The sequence below is a fragment of the Protopterus annectens genome, chromosome 7.part0 (assembly GCF_019279795.1).
Source record: "Protopterus annectens isolate FY-2018-M chromosome 7.part0, PAN1.0, whole genome shotgun sequence".
NCBI lineage: Eukaryota > Metazoa > Chordata > Ceratodontiformes > Protopteridae > Protopterus > Protopterus annectens.
Genome location: NC_056739.1, coordinates 1,065,638,260 through 1,065,660,736, shown reverse-complemented (window position 1 = coordinate 1,065,660,736; position 22,477 = coordinate 1,065,638,260). Strand labels below are relative to the sequence as shown.

The 22,477-nt window shown below is 38.5% G+C and overlaps 1 protein-coding gene across 3 annotated transcripts in view; it reads right to left on the bottom strand.

Annotated features, from left to right (window-relative positions):
- The window catches only part of FBN1 (fibrillin 1), a 4,097,759-nt gene that overhangs the window by 755,060 nt on the left and 3,320,222 nt on the right, over nt 1–22,477 (bottom strand). For all 3 annotated transcript variants that reach the window (XM_044077620.1, XM_044077621.1, XM_044077622.1), the window contains exon 51: nt 15,919–16,071. In XM_044077620.1, the coding sequence (XP_043933555.1) occupies nt 15,919–16,071 (153 nt within the window). The remainder of the gene's footprint in view (nt 1–15,918; nt 16,072–22,477) is intronic.

The following is a 22,477-nucleotide window of genomic DNA, read 5'->3' as shown; positions in this document are numbered from 1 at the left end:
GAGGACAGAGATAAGTTGTTTGTGTGGGACCATGTCAAATGCTTTAGATAGGTCTAGAAAAATAGCAGAGGAGAGATAGCCATTGTTTTTATGCTGAAGGATAGTGTTAGTAAAGGAGAGTAAGGCAGTGGTGGTGCTATGGTTTGGTCGGAAACCATGCTGAGTACTGGAAAGGAGGTTGTTAGTAAGGAGGTAGTGTGAGACCTGAGAGTGTATGCATCTCTAGTATTTTGGAGAGTGGAGAGAGAATAGCTATGGGGCGGTAATTGGTTAGTTCTGCAGAGGGTCCGCCTTTGTGGAGGGGAATTATATGTGAGACTTTCCACAATGTGGGATAGTAACTTTCTGACAGAGATCGGTTAATCAAGATGGATACTGGGTAGGCCAGAGCATCAGCTGCGATTTGTAGGTATTCACTTGGGAGGTTGTCCGCTGATAATTTGGTGGGTTTAAGTTTAGTTAAGAGTTTTTTTATGTTGGAGGTAGGTACAGGAGAAAAAGAGAAGGCAGTGGGGAGATTACTAGTTGAAGGTGTGGGTTGGAGGGGAGGGGGGTTATGTTGTTTAGCTAGTGATAATATGGTTTGGGTGAAGTGTGTGTTGAATGAGGTAGCAATATTTTCTGAGGAGTGAGGGATGTTAGGAGGAGGGGTACTGACTTTACCTGGGTGGAGGATGGAGTTTGTGGAGGACCAGAATTGTTTGGGGCTGTGTTGTGAGGAGTCTAGGGCAGACTGGTAGTATTGGAATTTGTCCCGTTTCATTAGCTTTTTGACTCTATTGCGTAGTTCTAGGAATTTCTGTCTAGCTGGGGTTTTGGTTTTGCACCAGTGCTCCCAGGCTTTATCCCTGTTTTTCATTTCTGACTTAGTGGTTTTCTGTAGCCATGGGGAGGGTTGTGCTTTGGTTCTGGAAAATCTTATGGGGGCATGGTAATTAAGGATGTTCAGGAAGGTAGTATTAAAAATTCAACTGCCATCTAGACTGAGCTACTTTAGAGCATGCCAGTTACATTCTTTGAGGGATGAGATGAATGTGAGTGGGTTAAAGTTTATTTTTTACGTATTTGACGATAGATGACAGGTTTAGCTTGGTACAGGTATTTTTGAGTAGGAATGTTGGGGAGTGATCACTGAGGCTATCTGATAAGCAGCCTGTTATATATGACTGGGGATCTTACTGACTAGTATCCAATCCAGGGTAGTGTGCTTGCTGGAGTTTTTATTTATCCTTGTTGGTGACTGGACTAGTTGGGTGAAGCCATGAAGGTGTACATGATGGGTTGGATTGTTGCCAGAACAGGATTGCCAGTCAATATTGAAATCACCTAAGATGATAGTTTCTTGGGGAGATGGTGGGTAGACCAGCTGAGGAGGTTTTCTAGTGGAGGGATATTTTGGCCAGGTGGGAAGTAGCATCCAATTATGTTGATGGTTTTGTTTTGGTTAATTTTGAGGTTGGTATATATTATTTCTTCATTGCCTATTTGTGGAGCTGATGATTTTAAGATCTGGATGTTTAGATGCTGTTTAAATATTATAGCTACACCACTCCTTTTTTGTTTAGCTGGTCTACTCTTAGTATGCCGTAACCTGTAGGGAGTATTTGCTCACTGGTAATGTGAGGTTTTAGCCAGGTTTCTGTCAGGATGACTATATCTGGGGAGTATAAGTCTATGGTGGCATGGAGTTCATGGACTTTGTTGGATATACTTCTAATATTTAGGCTTAGTAGAAGGAAGTCACTTGTCTTTCTATTGGCTGTAATATGGGAGAAGTTGTGGTTTCTAGTCTGATTATGAGGATTGAGGTTGGAGATGGTAGGGCCAGGGTTGGGGTGGATGTCTCCACTTAGGGCTAGTTTTGATATGCATGAGATTATTAGTTTTCTCAGTTTTTGAATGTGTTTGTTTATAAGGGAAACTTTATGATTGTGCTCTGTGGGTAATAGGTATGGTGGGAGGGTTACTATGTTAAGTTGTAGGGATGCTTTATGTTTGAGTAATATAGTTGGTAGAATATGTGGGGGTGCATAGGGATGGTTCTTGAGCTGGTGGGAGGAAAGCTGAGTATGGGTGAGACATGGGTGGTGGTGTGAGTAGTAGTACAGTGGTAGTGGTTGAGTGGGGGAATGATGGAGCTTTGGTAGGATGTAAGATATGCAAGGAGAGTGCATGCAGTGAGCAAAGGAAAGGTATGCTTGTACATGTCAGTTGAGGAGGTGTGATAGTAGAGGGAATATGGTGGAGGTAGTGTTGGGTTAGCGCTGTGGTTGGCTATTGGAAAGATGGGAGGGGTTTGAGTGCAATAAAGGTGGGACCACTGGGGGCGGGAGGGAATAGGGGGCAGGGTGGGGAGCAAAGCGGGTAGAGACCCTGTTAAGTTCTTGTATGAGGGGCTGGAAACAATCACAAAGCAAGACAAGTATGTGTTAAGAAACAATCACAATTGACCAAGGACTGCTCTGAAACTGTAAGTCTTTTCTTAATTTCTCAGGTGGAAAACCAGGATAACCTTGTATCAGTAGGCTACTGTGGTCATAGTTTAAATTAACAAACACACAGTATTGATCAGTTATGGATACTATTTGCTAACAGAAGGGAATAAGAGAAAGTGGAAGATGTGTGTGGTGGTGGGGGGGGGGGCTGCTTACAGCCAAATCACAGTGCTCTCCAGGGAAAAATGAAGATTGGCTCAAACAGGTAGACACATACTCAAAGTTAACTGTAGCTGTTTGCAGACAGTTCAGACCCGGACTGCGCTTTTCTTATAGGAATGTTAAAGGTGGTACTGCAGTTGAATACTTAAGAGTGGTGTTAGGTCTAGAAAAGAAGAGTACAGAGAGGAGTAAGCACTTTTGAGATGGTAAATATATATTATAAAGATTATAAAAACACACTGAGCAAATAGCTACCACATGCAGGACAATGTCCTGAACCACTACTTAGTATATGCAGATACTGAGCCAATTGGAAGAACATTAGAAAACAAAAACCCAGACAGTTATGCAGCCACAGATAAAAATATAGCGAGCAGCAATCTGTCGTGGTTCTCTTATGTGATTCTATCCACCAGTAACAGCACAAACTTATAGAAATAATTTAGACACTAGTATGAGCTGTCTACACACAACACAATTACATGAATAACATAAGTGAACAAGGTGCAGCTATGCAAATAGACCATACATACTATTATACTAGAAACAACTTGGTGCATGCCATAGTAACATCAATAATAAAGCATAAAACATATTAGATGTCTAACACAATTCAACATAAACATATACAGTTGTAAAATGTCTAATACAATTCAACATAAATAGGCATTTACAGTTGTAAAACACTTACTGGAGAGACACTGAGCCTTCATGGGGCCTGTAGCAGAGTGGATTGTAGTTTTACAAATGGTGCCTGCCACAGGTAATATTTATTAACTCTGGGATTGTCTTAAGGTAATAAACAGGGAAGGAGAGGGGAGAACAAGGGTGTGAGCAGGCAGTTCTTTGTACTGCTGCTAATGAGCCAAAGCAAGACAAGTATGTGTTAAAAACAATCACAATTGACCAAGGACTGCTCTGAAACTGTAAGTCTTTTCTTAATTTCTCAGGTGGAAAACCAGGATAACCTTGTATCAGCAGGCTACTGTGGTCATAGTTTAAATTAACAAACACACAGTATTGATCAGTTATGGATACTATTTGCTAACAGAAGGGAATAAGAGAAAGTGGAAGATGTGTGTGGTGGTGGTGGGGGTTATTACTGTGGTTCACAGCATGTTATTGTGTACATTACATATTCAGGGGAAGTATCCCTTTAAGTTTAGTCAGGGTAATTTCATTGATGCAAGCAAAATCATGAGTAGTTGCTTAAGTAGAGTATATAACGGACGTTGCATCATAATTGAGTGACTCTGATGAAGCCAATTCATGTTTCCTGGTGAAAGTGCTTAGTTGGTTTTACTTTGACAGTGTTTAATGTTAAATAAATTAGTGTTTCACGCAAATACTGCCTTGGTGGCTCGCTTTTTTATTTTTATTACTGTTTATACATTTATGAAAATATTTGGCACAGACGATGTGAATTCAGTAACAGGAGTTTGGAGTGAATTTACATATTATTCCCCAAGATACAAAAACTGGGCTAGGCTAGACAGAATTAACATTTCACAGGAACATGTGCATTTAATTGAAGGTCTTGACATGCATCCAATAACTATTTCAGATCATGTGCCAATAATAACTAAAATAAAAACACTGGCTAATGAAATAAAAATGAGACAATGGCACTTCCCACCTATCTGTTGAAAAGAGGAATTTAAGGAATGGGTAGTGGAAATGATTCAGGAGCTATTAGAGAAGATAGAAATTTCTTCCGAAAATATAGCTAGGGGTGGGATAAAATTAAAGTGGAGTTTAAAAATAAAGTGAAAATAAAAGAACGGGAGATATGGTTAAGAAGTACCAAGAATTATTTAGAGGGACTGACAAATGTTAAAAGTATTGCAAAATAGGCAATCCCACAGAACAAGAAGAGGAGCAACCACAGAATGTTAAACATAAAATAAGGGGTTATCTCAATAATAAGCATGAGTTTAGAAAGATTGCAGTTAAGCAACTGTTTCTGATAATACTGTAGAACACAAAAACTTTTAGCACAATGCCTCAGGCAACAGAAAGTAAAAAGGGATGTCGCCAAGCTTAGGGAAATGATAAAAAAAGAAACTTGTACAAGTATTAGAAATATTCCAGAAAGTCTATGAAAGTCTGTATAATGCAGAGAAATATGGAAATCAAGAAAAGGTACAAAGGCAAATGTTTATGGAAGGAATAAATATGCCAAGGTTAGAGGTAGATGAGGCTCAATTACTAACAATTAGGATAGGAGGAGATGAGATAAAAATGGTGATGCATAACCAATCTACAGGAAAGTCCCAAGGAATAGATGGTATTCCTGTGGATGTTTGGATGGTAGGAGTAAAAAATGATAAAGATATGGGAAGTTTTGTTTAACAGTATTTTAAGAAGAGGAGGATAAATACCAACATCCTGCAAGAAAAAGGTTGTAGCTGTAATACCTAAAGAGATCCAGCTTCATACAGGCCCATTTCAATACTAAACCATGATTATAAAGTGTTTATGTTTAGAATGGCAAAAGTGATGTCAAAATTGATAGATATGGATCAATGCAGTTTTGTGGAGGGGAAGCAAACATTTGACAACATTAACAAAACACTGATGATCCAGAGGGAAGCGGAATGTAATAAAATACCACTGTTGTTGGTGGGTCTTGATGAAGAGAAAACATTTGACAGAATAAGCTGGAACTTTATGAGCAGGGCAATGGCAGTATTTGCATTCCCTGATAAAATTATAAGGTTGATTAGGAGGATATATGACAGATTGGAGGCGAAAACTGAAGTGGATGGGGTCCTCTCTGGTAATTTCTGCTTGAGCAGAGGAACCAGGCAGGGGTGTCTCTCTCTCCTTTGTTATTTGCATTATATTTATAACAAATGGCAAAAAATAAGGGACTCAGAAATTCAAGAATATAACTGGTATGGTTGTCAAGAAAAGCTGGCTCTATTTCTGATGTTATTATTTTATACCTGACAAAACCAGAAAGAGACATTATAGTGTTGTGGAACATTTTGAGACAGTTTCAGATCTTTTCAGGAGGCAAAATTAACGAAGCTAAAATAAAAGCAATATCGGTACATTATGTACCCACACATGAATTGGTTCAGCAATATCCATATTTATGGGAAGATGATAAAATGAAGTATTTAGGAGTATGGATTAAAAACGATTCCAGTGTGGCAGCTAAGGATAAGTGGGACGAGACTAAATAAAAGATAATGCAAAAATTGAGAAAATTGAAGCTTTATTATATGCATATGGATAGTAAGATACAAGCAGTCAAAATCTGTTTAGTTCCTTTAGTCTTATACACAGGTCAGGCATATTTTTATCCACCAGAGGAGAAGTTGTGGATAACAATTAATAAAGAGCTAAATGAGTTTGTCTGGGAGGGAAAGATGGCAAGAGTCAAGTGGGGTAAGCTGATTCTTCCAATAGGACAAGGTGGATTGGGATTACCCAATTTGAAGAGGTATTTCAGAGCAACACAGTTAAGGCTCTTGTACATAGCACAAGCAGAAAACTATAAGTTAAAGTGGAAACTGATGACAATGAAATGGGAGGAAGCTCAATAAACAAGGAGAGACTGGGATTTTGGATGCAGATCTTTAAGGTGAATAATGATAATCATACAGAATATTATAGTCATAAAGTAGCAGAAAGTATTCTAAAAACTAAGCCAACACTGGAATGGAGAAAGGAGATTCTGCCGATAGGGATGATTGCAATTAGGGATACAGACAATAGGCAACCGGAAGTTGGAATTTATTGGAGAAAAATGGCAAAGGAATCAAGGTATTGGGAGTAAACAACTAGAAAGGGAAAGGTAATAGCATCAGAAGATACCAAGAATTTATTTGGACTGCAGGTTAGAGATTGCCTTCCCTATCGAGGACTGATATCAGATTATAGGCAAAGAGAAAGAAATAGAGGGTCCTAAACGAAAGACAAGCACTAGTAGATTTTTCAGTAGAATCTAGGACAGAAGCTGCCACTATATAAATTATTGTATGATAACTATAAGAATCGATCAGAGGAGGTTACAAAGGATTTGGAAGAAAGATTAGATAAGGAATTCACAAAGAAACAATATGGGATATATGTACATCTCCCAGATGTGCAACAACGTTTAGAAGATTTAGGATATTTGCTAAGAAGTGTTTATATAGGTATTTTTATACCCCAAGTAGACTTCAAAGAATATTTCCTCAAGTAGACAGCAAATGTTGGAGGTGTGATGGGTAAGAAAGAGGTAACTGAGAAAATATTTTCTAGGAATGTAATGAGTTGGTTGTCAGGCTTTAAAGATTCCCTGCAGACTACTCTGTCAGAGATCCTGGGTGAGCAAATTGGTGTAACAATGAAATTATTTTCTTCAGCTATGATATAGAATGGGAATTGCCTACACATAGAAAGGTCTTGCTGAGTCTAATTATGGTGGCTGCCAAAAAAGCAATTACTAGAAAATGGAAATCAAAGTTTAAACCAACTTTAGTAGAAGAAGTGAATATAGTAACAGAGATAAAGCAACTGGAAATGGGACCTTTAGAAAAGGGTAGGAGCAAATTACATAGGAAAAATGGAAACTGTGGGAACAATACAAATGAGGTTTAAAAGAAGTCAGGATTTGAATGAGCTATGTAATGTCTGACTGACAATGATTTGAGAGAATATAAGTGATGTATAATGTTTGCAATTACAATTGTGTCATCATGGTTTGTAATGTATAATGTTTGCAACTGAAATTATGTCAGTCAGTATGGTTTGTTTTCATTTATACAAATGTAAGATTGCCTATGTCATAAGTGATAATTTAATAAAGATGTTTATTGTTTAAAAAAATAAAAAAATACATTCTTTTATTCCAAATATAAGACAGTTGTGCATTTTTTAATATTTAATGAAAGCTTACTAGTAGATAACCATTTCCAGAAAAACCTAAAGTTGTTCTGAAATGGATCAGTAATTTCAATCTGAGACACAACTGCTATGGTGATGACAATATAATTAGCATAAAGTAAGATATCAAGGCTGGATAGATCCCAAGGGAGATCATTCATAAAGAGACAGAACCATAGGGTGCCTTGTACTGAACTCTGAGGAAGATCCGAACTGTTAGGCAAGGGGTTATGGTTGGCTGTGTTAGTGCCTAATGTGAAGAATTAGTTGTGCAGCAAAGCTCCCTAAACCAAGAGCAGACCTCATCAGAGGAATGTCATTTCTTGAATTTGACAAGCAAAAGGTTATAAAAAAATAAGCATGGCAATGCACAATCTAAATCCAAGAACAACCCAAATGTGCTTTGAGGTGTCAAACGATGGATGGAATATACCAGAAAAAAAAAAAACACAGCCAAAATTAGCAAAATAAACTTTAATAGACTAGGACCTAGAATATTTAGAATGGAAAATTACTAGCAGAAACCCAGACAGAAATTACATATATTCCCCAAGGTACAATAAGTGGGTTAGGCTGGACAGAAATTATATTTCACAGGAGCCTGAGTACTTAATCGAAAGTTTGGCACACATCCAATAACTATTTCAGACCATGCTCCAATAATAACTAAGATAAAATGTGAGATATATTATATACAGGTTAGGCATATTTTTATCAACCAGAGGAGAAGCAATGGACCATAATAATAAAGAACTGAAGGAATTTATTTGGGTGAGAAGGCGGGCAAGAGTTAAGTGGGATGAGTTGTTGGTCCCCACAGATCTAAGTAAGAACAATAACAACCTACAGAATAATATATTTACAAAGTAGCAGAAAATACTTTGAGAATTAAGCTAACAATGGAATGGAGAAAACAGATTTTACTAATATGGGTGACTGCAAGTAGGTGCACACAAAACAGGCAAGAGGAAACTGGAATTTAGTGGAAAAAAAATAGCAAAGAAACCAAGGTTTTGGGAGCAAATAACTTGAGAGGGGAAAGTCACAAAGTTGGATAAGACCAAGCAGAAGTACGGAGCGTGGGACGGTGACTGCCTTCTCTACCAGGGATTTATAACAGAGTACAGGCAAACAGAAAGAGAAAGGGGAAATGGGAGTGTAAAATGAAAGAACAGTTCTGAGTTTATTGTTGAGTCTATGATGGAAGCTGATTTTTAAAAGGGATAATTAATAGGGCATATAAAATAATTCATTTTTAACTATAAGAATGAATCAGATGAAGCTAGAGAAGACTCGAAAACCAGAATGGAAAGGCAATATACAAATAAACAATGTGAGGATATTTGCATGGCTCCCCAAGTATGTAAAAAAGCTAAAAGGTTTAATATTTTAATATGGAAGTGTTTAATAGGTAATTTTATACCCCAAGTTGACCTCAGAGAAGTTTGCACAGGTAGATACCAATTGCTGGAGGTGTGCCGGGAAAGGCAAGGGTACTTGACAACATGTTTTCTGAGAACGTAACAAGTTGGTAGATTTTACAGATTCCCTACAGGGTACTTTGTTAGAAATGTTGGGGGAAGCAAATTATTATAACTGAGAAAATGTTTCTTTTCAGCTGGGATAAAGAAACTGAATTACCTCCATACAGTATGGCTCTACTAAGTTCAATGCTGTTGGCTGCAAAAAAACAATAATTAGAAAATGGAAATCAAAGACTAAAACAGTTCTAACATAATTATTGTGCCATACCAGTGGTATAAATAGACAGATAAAGCCCTGACTACAGCTCAGGTGATCTGGGTTTGATTAGCAGCTTAGGTATGAGAAAGAGCAGGAGAGATCGGCAGTTCCATGGTTGTCTCCTATGATGATCCCTGGTGGAGGCTGGGGATGTCAAACTAGGAAGATTATGTCAAAGGGGGAAAGAAGGTAGGGCCAAGAAAGAGCTGTTGCACAGGTGGGGTGATAAGCCCTACAACCCCATTACACTTCTGCCCCTTGGATGTACCACAAAGAGACCAAAGAGGGGAGTAACAGGGGTATGGCATAAAATGTCCCGCAAGGAACTGAATAGCCACACACCCAAGATGCCCTCAGGTTAAATAAAGATATTTCTAAAACAAAAATAAATAAAAATACTGACACAGCTGCTGCAAAAAAAGAGTAAGCAGAAACACCTGTCAATTGAAAAAAAACAAAATGCAAACTAAAAATAGGGAACAGTGCTGGTAGATAGCAATTAGTAGGTGATTACTTATAAAGGGAGGAAAAAATGAAAGTTATATAGTTATCAAAATGATAGACCCATGTTGTCTTCTTCTATCTGTCCCAACCTGTGGATTGTTGGATCTAATGACAGCCATCTCAGAATCTTCAGTTCAAGAGATCCCCTTCCTCTACCCATAATACCCTGCTCTAACATTCTCTTCTGAGACTGACTTTGAGCCATGGCAATACCCTGGAAAATGACAAAACAAAACAGAATGATGAGTCTATAAGAAGGGAAGAGAGGGAACAGGAATGGACCCTTTTATGTAGTCTTCAAGGCCAGACCACAAGGCCAATTAGGAACATTTTGTAAATAGTGTCAGTTTGGAGGGGGCATGAAGGGAGGGAAGGTTGAGACAAATGTAAGAAGACAACTTGTATCCAATGTTGACTTTAATTCCTGGTCTCAACCTGTGGGACAGAGAACCCAGAAAAAACACTCCAGGGAGGCTCTAGGAGAGAACATTCTGCAAAATGGTGGAAGCAAATGAAGCTCTAGACCTAGACTGTATATCCAGTATGTAATGGGACACACAGGTATGAGTATTAGACCAGACAGCTACAGCAAAAATATCCTCAAAAGACGCCTGCGAGAAAAAAGTAGTCAAAGTAGCCACCACTCTAGATTTTGCAGGTACAGACATTCCTTTCAAGGAGTACATAAAGGAAATTTGGATAGGGTCACTTTGGAAACAGGATTACCAAACCTTGACTTTGAAAAGGATGCAAAAATATTTCTTGAAACTTTTGGTTCTGTCCAAATAGAATCAGACCTGTCTATGAACACCCAAGCAATGAAGCAAATATTCCCCCTTGTTAATGCAATTTGGAAATAACACTGGTAAGTGAATGGGCTGGTTCAAAGTGGACTCTGACATGACCTTGGGCAGAAAGGAAGAGTTTAGTCCTTTAAGTAATTCTATCTTTATGAAAAATCAAGTAAGGAGGTACAGAACATAATGCCTGAAGTTCAGACACTCTTCTGGCTGAATTGACAGCCACCAAAAACAGTTTTCCATAATAATTTCAAGGATACTGTGGCTGAAGGTTCAACTAAAGGTCTAGCAAGAACTTGCAGCATTATAGGACGATCCCAAGGAGGCATCAGATTTCAAACAGGTGGATGTAACAAAAATGTGCCCCTCAAGAAGGCTTACAGAACTTAAGAGCCTCTGCAGGAGTCTTATCCCTGCTAACACGAGAGTTAGAAATATGCATGCACACACACACACACACACACACACACACACACACACACACACACACACACATACAGACACATGTACATGTACCTATATACATATGGGTCTATTTTGTTTTACTGAAAACACACCACTGAAACTCATTTCATTGAAAGCTCATTTCACTGAAAATCAGTTGCCTGAGGACAATTCACTGAAAGCTTATTTCAATGAAAACTCATTTGACTGAAACACATTTCGTTGAAAGGTATATGCCCTGTTCCCCACTGTAGTGCAATCCTGGAGTTAGTATATATAGTAAGAGGGGTGTGGGGGGCACAGCCGCCCACATTGGTGGGTTTAAACTTTGGAAACCATAAACATGGATAATGAAAAGTTGAATGAATAACTCTTTCCAGAAGATAATATATAACCAAACTATGTAGGAGGCTATGTCCCCCACACACCCCCAATATGGGAGGGCTGTGTCCCCACACACCCCCACTATATATACTAACTCCAGGATCGCACTACAGTGGAGAACAGGCATATACCTTTCAACAAAATGAGTTTTAATCAAATGAGTTTTCAGTGAAGTGAGTTTTCAGTGAATTGTGCTCAGGCAACTGATTTTCAGTGAAATGAGCTTTCAGCGAAATGGGTTTCAGTGAAGTGTGTTTTCAGTGAAATGAAGTAGACCCATATATATATATATATATATATATATATATATATATATATATATATATATATATACACACACACATCCCTAAGAATCCTAAATACACTCTGACAAGATAGAGAGCTCTTAACTACCCAATAGCACTGAAGATAAAACAACAACTTTTTTTCCCCTTTTTTACCATAAATAGTTAGGAGAATAAAGACAAATACACCCGAGTAAAGAAAAAATAGAAAAAAAACACTAAGAAAACTAACACAAACACTATCCAAAAAAATAATACTTCTAACCTAATATAGCAAACTACCTATCAGGGTTGAGGGAAGAGACAAAACGTTTTTAAGTGCTATGATAAAAAGGATACAATTCAACGTTGCTTTGTATTTATTTTTATTTATTTAACATTTGTTTACTGAGAACATCCGACTTGGAACAAAGCCAATTTTCAGCAGAGGTCCAGGGAGAAACTCTCCATACGCATGTCTTTGAAATGTGGGAGGTAACCCACATGAACACAGGGAGGACATGCAGACTCCACACAGAAGCCACTCCAGCCGAGAATAGAACCAGAGAACCTCTTGCTGTGAGGCAACAATGCTACAGCTGCACCACTGCCATGACTTTACACCATGATCCTCATACAATGATGGCAAATGAGATCCTAGGACAGATTGTTAGAGCAGGGTATTGTGGGCAGAGGAGGCAGAGCTCTTGGTCTGAAGATTCTGAGATAGCCAGCATTGAACCTGAGCTGGATCCAATAACACATAAGTTGAGACCAGATGGAAATGACAATATTGGCTTAGATGGTTCACCAAGACAGAGGCACTAGCTAGTTTGCCTCTTACAGGACAGTGGGTGAGGGAAGTACAGGAGGTGTGCAAATATCAGTGGTGATCCTACGACCAGAGCAGAGACTGTGCTGCTCTAGGGAAGCAAGCATAGAGGGACATGTGACCACTCATGTGGGGGTGTTGCCCTTGTAGTGTCACTGCATACCTACCTGACGATATCAGATCTGCATGTCAGTGTGAGGGGGATTTAAACAGAAACCCCCCATGCAAACTGTAGTGTGAAGACTCCTCCCCTGGCCTGGTCCTATCTTCAAAACACGGACGCTTGTGCTAAGTAGAACCTGCAAATGTGGAAACTAGACACCCCCCAAACTCTACATATGCTCCAAGAAGGGGGACCCTTCCAGTGCAGGTCACAACAGAGGGTCACCACAGTTCAGGGAATTGATAAGACAAAATAATATGGGAGGTGACAGTAGAGGAGTCAGAAGTCAGCAGCAGTGAGGAAAAAATCAGCAATAAACTCCACAAGCTACATAAAAAATGAATTCAGAAGGTAATACTGCAACACTGCCTAAGCAGAACTTCAGCCACAGCTGCACCCACAAATGAGTAAATGACAAGGGGAAATGTAACCAACAGGCTCAAATAATGAAAGAAGTATGTCAGGAATTTAAACAAGAACATTTCTAACTTTAAAATCAAAGAATTAAGAGGTCTGAATGCAACCGCAGGATAAGCAGTTACAAATCTAAGAGACACACATAAGAAATACCCTCCACATAATCAACAGAAAAAATGGCAGCCAGCCAGAGAAATGGGATTGTGGTTAAAGGGAAGGAATTTGGTGGGCTGGAAAGATTTTAGGTGCTGAGCTACTGAAGTCCTGCTGCTCTCAGGTCCTATGGGTAAAAGGAGGTGCATCAACTTCTACCAAATCTTTCAGACGTGTATATTGGGTATATTCTGACTGCCCTATAAATAAATGGTTTGGCTATAACTGTTGATCAAGCCCATCAGGATACTGATAGCATTAATAGTATTATTACTAGTAAAATATGTGGTGGCACCCCTAAATGCATTTGCAACCTAACTGTATGGAATAATCCCAAAGATGATAACCATGCCATATGCATACCAAGAATGAATGGGATGAAGTAAGTATTACTACATACTGTATCATGCAGATCGATCTTCAGACTGATGATACAATGTCCGTCATCCAACAATCAATGTAAGACACTCATACTATTGTGACTATACAGAGGGAATGCTTTTCAAGTGGAATGACAAAATTAGCTAAAATGAAAAGGCAGTGTTAAAATGAAAACCAAACTATACTGGTCCATTTCTTAAACTTAAAAGAAAGTTTTTGTTTCAGACAGTATCCATGCAACTAGGAAAAAAAATCCATCAAGTATTTATTTTATTTTACGTTTCTTTACTGGGGGGTGTCTGAGGCCCAGGGAGAAAAGCTCCATATAGAAAAATTACAGGTACAATTAGATATTTAGACATGATCAGTATACACACAAAATGCAATAGACATGTTTTTACAGTGGTATGCAGCATATCAGCAGTTACAGTGGAGTGAACAAACAAGAAAATATTAATTTAAAAATAAAGGTAATTAATAGATTTGTGGTGTACAGCTGAAATTTGAAACATAGGCAGAATACATACATAGTACACAGGTACAGTAGATACACTGTACATTAGCCAGTATTTGTGAGTAAGAGTAAAAACTATTCTAGTACTCTAGGTTTAGTATGTGTATCTTATCCGCTTTCACAAGCCTGGGGAACAACCGTGGCACTGCCAACTTTGCTTGACATGTTCTAATGAGGTTTTTAAAGGAGGCTTTGGACGATGTGTTTTGTATGATAGTGGGGACAGAGTTCCATTTTCTAGCCACTGAACTACTATATTTTGTGCCTCCAAAGCTATTGTAGCTGTTGGTGACTTCTAGTAGTAGTTTGCTTGATAATCTAAGAGGCCTTTTGGCTGAGTGATGTTGCACTACGTTTTTGAGGGCAGGACACTTATTGTGAAGGTAATAGATAGAATGACAGAGGCAGAGCTAATTTTTGGTTAGAAGGTTGGGCAGTTCAAGCTAGTGGAGCTGTCTCAAACAGTACAGTGATGAGTTCTATATGAGCAATTTGCAGCAAAGCGGGCAATTCTGTTATAGCAGGCTTCCGTTTTGCTTAGTTCAGTTTTGTTGAGATTAGTCAGAATGGGAGATGCATAGAGTAGGGTTGACAGAAGTTGAGAGTGAGCAATGGCTGATCTTGTGTTGTTGGTAAGAAATGGTAGAGTGATCCCAGTTTGGCATGTACTTTTTTAATAGTTAAGTTGAGATGACTATCAAATTTTAGGTGGGAATCTATGGTTATTCCCAATAGCTTAGCCTGTGACACTGGAGCGATTGGAGTAGCATTTGTGGAGTAGATAGTGAATTGACTGTTAGTGTTTTTGTTAGAACTGGTTATAATCATAAGCTGAGTTTTCTTTGGATTAAGGATAAGATGGGCTTTGGTAAGGTAGTTTTCAATGTCAGAGAATGCTAGTTGAGTTGTTTGCAGGAGTGTGGGAATGTTTTGTGCAGCAAAGATTAAGGTAGTATCATCTGCATATTGAATGATACATGATTCAGTAAGCCGAGGCACCCTCATAAACTAACGGATTATACCTTCATAGGTTCATAGGTTGGTACTAGGCTATCGGCCCTAGGGCCTATACAAGCCTAGCCATAACAATTCCCTGGATATTTCTTCCCACAATATTTACTTCCCTGAACCCTGATGTGATCCCCAGGGTGAATTTCCTATCTCCCATCCAATCATCAAGGTACTATTTAATATTTGTAAGGTGTTTGGGAGACTGTGAAGAAGAAATTAATTTCAATGATAAAGTTCTCACCTGGCACATTTCTTGAAGTCAGAATCATTTAGTTTTGTTTTTCTTACAAATATTTATAATGTAGTGATGGACAAAGGGTTCAATGTTTACTAAATTCATTAAAACAAAATGTTTACTCTAGGAGTACAGTACTATAACACTGAGTGTACACACACACACACACACACACACACACACACACACACACACACACACAATATCCAGATATGGGTTTTTTGGGTGAAACTCAAAAGCAATAAATGAAATACACCTTTCGGTAAAATGCCACAGTAAAATTATGAAAGAAAAACTGCATCCCATTAAAGTACTCTCAAAATATCAGTCATGAATACAGTAATTACAAGGTCTTGCTGCTTGATAATATTTTAAGTCTGCTGACTCTTAAAGTGGACTGCGTCCCTCTGATTACCCGCAAATGCTGTTATTTGAGGAGTGACAGTAGTAATGCCTTATTTTATGTAATGCATTTATCTTTAAATGACATAGCACATGAGTTCAGTACTGACTTGCTTGCCATTTACTTTCAGACATACCCTCATCCTTTCTGGGGCAAATCTCACATGGAACACCCCATCCTACTCCTGGTAAAGGTCCACAGCAACATTCTTCTTTAGTAAAGTTTCTCGCTTTTGGAGCTGAGCAAGGTCCTTCTTCAATGCTTGTAAAGCAATAGCTTACTCTCACATCTATATATGCAAAAATACAAAATATTACTGTTTGTTTCAATAAACTATCACATTACTGCATTACCAATTGAACTGCAAGCAGAAATCAGAACTGACATACCGAGTTTAATGAGAGAATGATGAGCTATTTTTATTCTTAATCAGGGTACAGTAGTACAGCAGTAAAATTTACTTTTGTAAAACAGTATTTGACCTAGGAGACATCTGTTGCAATAAAGTTTAGTTCACTATGTTCTTGCATAGTAGATTTGTCTTACTTATATATCCATTTATTGTTAATCCCCCAAAATGTGAATGGACACATGTGACAGATAAAACAAATTCTGTACAATTAATGCAAGTATAGGGCAGACTATATCTGGCAGAATAAAACACAGGAATGTTGAACAATCAAAAAAGTGACTAGAGGCAAAGGTAATTTAATGAAACATTTTATTGTTTGTCTAACCAAGACTACCACAACATTTTCATTTGCCTTATGAGAAAAACAAAAATAATTCTGCCCTATTTTACAATACAGGAAATAAATCTGGCTCAGCTCCAGACAGGACCCTAAAGGATTCATACATATCTGTTAAACATAATTCAGTATCTAACACCAGATGAAGTCAAATATAAGTTTATGAAATTATGCCAATAAATGTAAGTATTCTGAGATGAAAATTATTTCCAATTACATTTCGGGAAAATGAATTATCAGAGGAAAACAAAATGTAAACTATAAAGTCCTGTTTTACTATGAAAACAAACTATTCTGGTCTACTGCAATATGATGAATAAGGAAAATAGGCAGAAGTGAGCTGGTTACACAAAGAAAAATATTATTAGCTGTGTGTGGGGGGGCAGCAGAAAGAAGAAAAAGGAACAAAAAGCAATGAATTGCAAACTACCCAGATTACCCCCTCCCTGAATGATTACAAATAAGTCATTAAGAGCTCTTTGGTTTCCCTATTCACACCGCAACTCATTTATTGTTGTGTTCTTTTTTCTGGAATTTCACACATGACCTGATTCGGTATTCACTATTTTACACTGCACTTAACAGCTGGGCAGTGTCAGTCATTCAACAGGTAGCACATTCACCTTTGGCGTACAAGATTGTGGGTTCTATTCCTACACCAGTGAGGTGGATTGCTGACACTACAGTGCAACTTCAGTGGGATGCTACACTCCTGAGTGTGTTGTCATTCAGATGAGATGCTAAACCAAGACGCATTTGCCTCAGTTGGTGAGAGTTCAGGTGGACATAAAAGATCCCATGGCACATACATAAAAGGGTAGGGATCCTTTATTTAACACACCATAAAACAACAGTATTTACATATTTTAAAAAAATGTACATATTTACAGGCACATATACACACACATTTTTATTTTTTTACTATTTATCACTTCCCTTGTAACATCCTCAGTGTTATTCTCTCATACCTGACCCTCACTCCTTCTTCTACACCCATAATCTAATTTTTGAAATATATATCTGCCAAAATCCATTTCCCATTAAACACAATTTCATTATTTCATTACAAATAACCCATATTACAAAAAATAAATTCTTATCTACTCATCACATATACCATATATAATCATATTCATATCTATATTATGTCATTACTATTCTCAAAAACATTTCTTTATAGTTTTCCAGAGTTTCAGCACTTTTTTACATTTAGAATATGCTCTGTTGCCTCTTCTTCCCCCATGAAATGAACACACTCTTTCAACTTTCTTTTTATACGGCATATTCCCCCTTACTAGCAATTTATTTATTACTAGTCTCTGTAGGAAACCCTGACCCTCAACTATCTGGTACACTACTTTTTCCTTACTTTAATGGCTTTCATCACTCGTTCTGCTAATATTTCCCATGGATGTGCATAATAATATTGTTTCATCACATTATTATACATCATTCTTCTATCTTTCTCTATATCATCAATTTTTATTTTCCAAGTTAGTATTTTTTGTAGATTTTTTTAAATTTCTTCATATATATATTTTTTTCTCATCCTCATAATCTTTCAGAACATTCTATGCTTATATTTAAATATTCTCACTATTAATTTTTCTTTCCCTTCCTTTACCCACTTAAAGAAGCACAATAAACAAATGGATTTAGTAACGCCATTCCCCCTTCATCCTCAGTCATATACAAAACACCTCTTTTCACTGGGTTTAATCTTTCAATCTTGAAGCCCACATGAAAAAAAAACACCAACTGGAAAATTTCCCTTTCATACTTTTCTGAAATCATAAAAACATTTGACATATATATTTTTTCCATCAGTACAACATTTGCCAGATAAACATTTTTCCCGACTACTAACCTTTATGTTCTCCACTGAAGACATTTTTTCTTGCATTTCTTCTATCAAACCCTCCAAATGCATCACAACTGCATAATTTTTCCCAAGCTGTATCCCTAGCGATGGCATTTCATTCATTGAAAAAATACATACCCTCAATTTCCACCACATCACATAAACCTACTTACTTTTATATTCAGGTCATTCCAGTTTACTTTAAATATCCATACAGACAGACCAACACTTACCTCATCCACATTTTCTTCTTAGTAACTACAACTATATCATCTGCATATGTCAAAACTACAAAATCACTATCTCCTTTTATATCACATGCTTTGCTAATGTCTTCTACCATACATTTCACATCCTCTCTTTTACTTATATCATTCACAATTTCTCTCACAACCAATAACAATTCTTGAATTCCCTCACTTTTATACCATATACACTTTCTTTCGTAATATCCCCCATTCTTCTCTCTGTTATTCTCATAATTTTTTTCTTTCATTCTTTTCATGTTTTTTCCATATAAATTTTAATATCCTACTACATAACTCTTCATAAACACATAACTCTTCATAAACAAACCATTTCTTCTAGCATTCACACAGTACATTTACAGAATACTCTCTTTGCCAATACATTAATTTATTGTACATTACATACCCTATACCATCTGGGCCTGATACTGAATTGACATTTATTTTCCTAAGTACTTCATCCAACTCATTAATAATAATTTCTTTCACAAATTCTTCCTTAACTCTTTCTGTGTTTTTTTTTTTTATTTTCCATTCTCACATATTTTCCTTCTTTTTAGCCTTATACATATTTTTCACATGCTGTACTACAAAACTTACAATTTGCTCGTTTCTTTTTTACCTCTCATTTTATATTGTTCATTTTTTCTCATTATACTAATATTCTCTTTTACTATTTTAACCAAATATGTACATATCTCGTCCTTTCTCCCTTGTAAATAATACCTCTGCCTGAACAGCAATGTCTTAATGTTTTCTTGATTTATTTTATATATTCCTTTTCCATCTCATAATACTGTCATGTATTATTCTCTAAACTCTGCACTTTTTCCCATACTTCATTTTCTCTTTCCTTCTTACTTCATCCAACCATTGAAGAAAACACCTCGTATACTTCTTTGTTGAATTCAATCCCCCATTCACACCAAAAGTCCTTCATGGCTATATGATCCTTTCATAACTGCAACACTTCCAACTCTCCAATTTCATCCCATAATTTCTCACTGACTCTTTTTGTTCTCTTTCCTGTTTTAATATATTCCCTTTCTTCCATCACCTCCAGCCATATTGTTAAATGGTTTGAAAAACCTGTCAAAATATTATCACCATCTGCTACCTCCGAGTCTTCTGATAATACGAAATAATAAATTTCAGATCCATGTGCCCTCCTACAAGTCTACTGACTTTTGTTCCACACAGCTAATTTACCACATTTCATTAATTCCTGTATTTTTTAACATCTTTTCTTTTTACACTTTCCCCTTAAATTGCAATTAAAGTCCACTATAAAAAGAAGTTATGTACTCACCATAACGTTCCATCTGAGTAGGTACTTCATCTGTCTGCAACCTGTGGGTATCGGATCCGAGCCGGCAGCTTTCCAAGCTCCAAGATCTGAGCTCCTAGCTCCTCCCCTCTACCCATAATCCCCTGCTACCAACCACATTACCTCAGATCGTTTTTTTTGCCTCACCAACCTGGTAACACAAAAAAATCAACTGCAAAGGTGATCAGAAAATCCCGAAAGGTTCGGGGGATGGCAGGGGGGTTCGGTTGCAGACAAATGAAGTACCTACTCAGATGGAACATTATGGTGAGTACATAACTTCTTTATCTGAAGTAGTTACTTCATTTGCTCTGCAACCTGTGGGACAGAGTCCCCAGCTACCTTATAAGAACCTGGGTGGTCCTTACGGAAGGATATTCCGAAGCACCGCGAAGCCAAAAGAAGCCCTACTTTTCGAAATCACATCTAATTTATAATGAGAAATGAACGTATGAGAAGAGGACCAAGTAGCTGCTGAACATATGTCGTCCACTGGAACCCTAGACCAGAAGGCTGTTGAGGTGGCTACAGATCTTGTAGAATGAGCACGGATACTAACTGGGGCTGGTTTGCCAGACGATATATACCCCTGAATAATACACTGACGGATCCAATTTGCTACAGTGACTTTGGAAATGGCTTTACCCATGGCTGATTTTGCATACGAGACAAACAACTGGTCCGACTTGCGAAACTCTCTAGTCCTATGCAAGTAGAAACGCAGCTGTCTGTGTACATCCAATTTGTGTAATGTGTATTCTCCCTTGCTCTGAAATGTTGGAAAAAACACTGGTAGCTTTATCGATTGATTTATATTTGCTTCTGAAGCAACCTTAGGCAAGAAAGACGGGTTAGTCCTGAGGGACACTCTATCTTTGTGAAAGATAAGGTAAGGAGGTTTCATACACAAGGCTTGTAATTCTGAAACCCTTTTGGCTGAAGTAATAGCCACTAAGAAGGCTGTTTTCCATGACAAGAACTTCAACGGAATTGAGGCCGCAGGTTCGAAAGGTGGACTCATCAAGGCTTGCAAGACTAGAGTGAGATCCCATGGGGGAATCACAGACTTTATCTGTGGATTTAAAAGGAAGATGCCTCGTAAGAAGGTTTTGCACAACTTTGTAGATGCTAAGGAACCTATGCCATCACCCACATGAAAATGGGAGATGGCTGCCAATTGCACCTTAACCGTAGAAGCGCTTGCTCCCTGTCGAAAGATCAATGAGAGGAAGTCCAGGATGGTCGGAATAGGGACAGTAAATGGGTCCAAGCCTTTATCTTTGGCCCAAATGGAAAAACGTTTCCATTTACTGTTGTAAAGTTTTCTGGTAGACGGCTTATGAGCCGCAACCAGAATGGCCTTAACGGGAGATGAGATACCGGGAGTCCTAGCCATTAATGGAACTGGATCAGCCAAGCCGCAAGCTTGAGGTTGACCAGGTTCGGGGTTGGGCAATCCCCGGGATGACAGATCAGTTCTGGACTGGGATCCAGAATCCACGGAGGAGCCACACTGTGAGACCGCAGAAATGGGAACCAGATCTGCTGAGGCCAGAATGGGGCTATGAGGATAACTTTGCTCCCCAACCGACAGGCTTTCTGAATGAATTTCATCATGAGTGGAAGGGGGGATAAGCATAAAGGAGCCTGGGAGGCCAAGCATGGACTAGAGTGTCTCTGTGGGTTTCCCATCTGGGGGGAATTATTGCGAAGTACTCGCTGCATTTTGTGTTTAAAGGAGAAGCAAAAAGATCACAGCGAGGCTGACCCCATTTGTGGAAGATCTGAACAGATGGATTCAGAGACCACTGAGAAGCACCTGACTTAGCTTGTCCGCTAATATGTTGGATCGTCCCGGGATGTGCGTTGCTACCAGAAAACGGTTGGTGGAGATCGCCCATTCCCAAACTCTCATGGCCTCTCGACACAGGGGGTAGGATCTGGTTCCTCGCTGTTTGTTTATATACCAGACTACAGACATGTTGTCTGTCTGGATCACAATAGTCCCCAGGGGAAGAAGGTCGTGGAGAGCTTGCAAAGCACCACCCTCATCTCTAGGACACTGATATGCAATGCGGTCTCTAGGGAAGTCCACGTGCCTTGAACGGATCTGCCTGAACCATGCCCCCCCACCCGAGGCGAGAAGCGTCCATGGTCAGCGTTAAGCCGACTGGGATCACAAAAGGCCTCCCTTCTCTGAGTTCCCGCGCATGCAACCACCAAAGAAGGGAGTCCCTGCAAACTCTGCTCAGCGGTATCGGCGTGTTCAACGGGTGGAGCAAGAGGGACCATTGGACTTGAAGGGTCCATTGTAATATTCACATTCGCAGACGGGCATGGAGGAAAAGACCGATCGCTGCTGCCATAGACCTTAGTGCCCTCAGGACTAACTCCGCTGGAGGAGTAGGACTCCGGAGAAGGGCTAACACCTGATAAGACAAGCTGTTCAGTCTGACTGATGTTAGAGTAGCTCGAGAGAGTCGAGTATCCAACCTGGCCCCTATGAATTC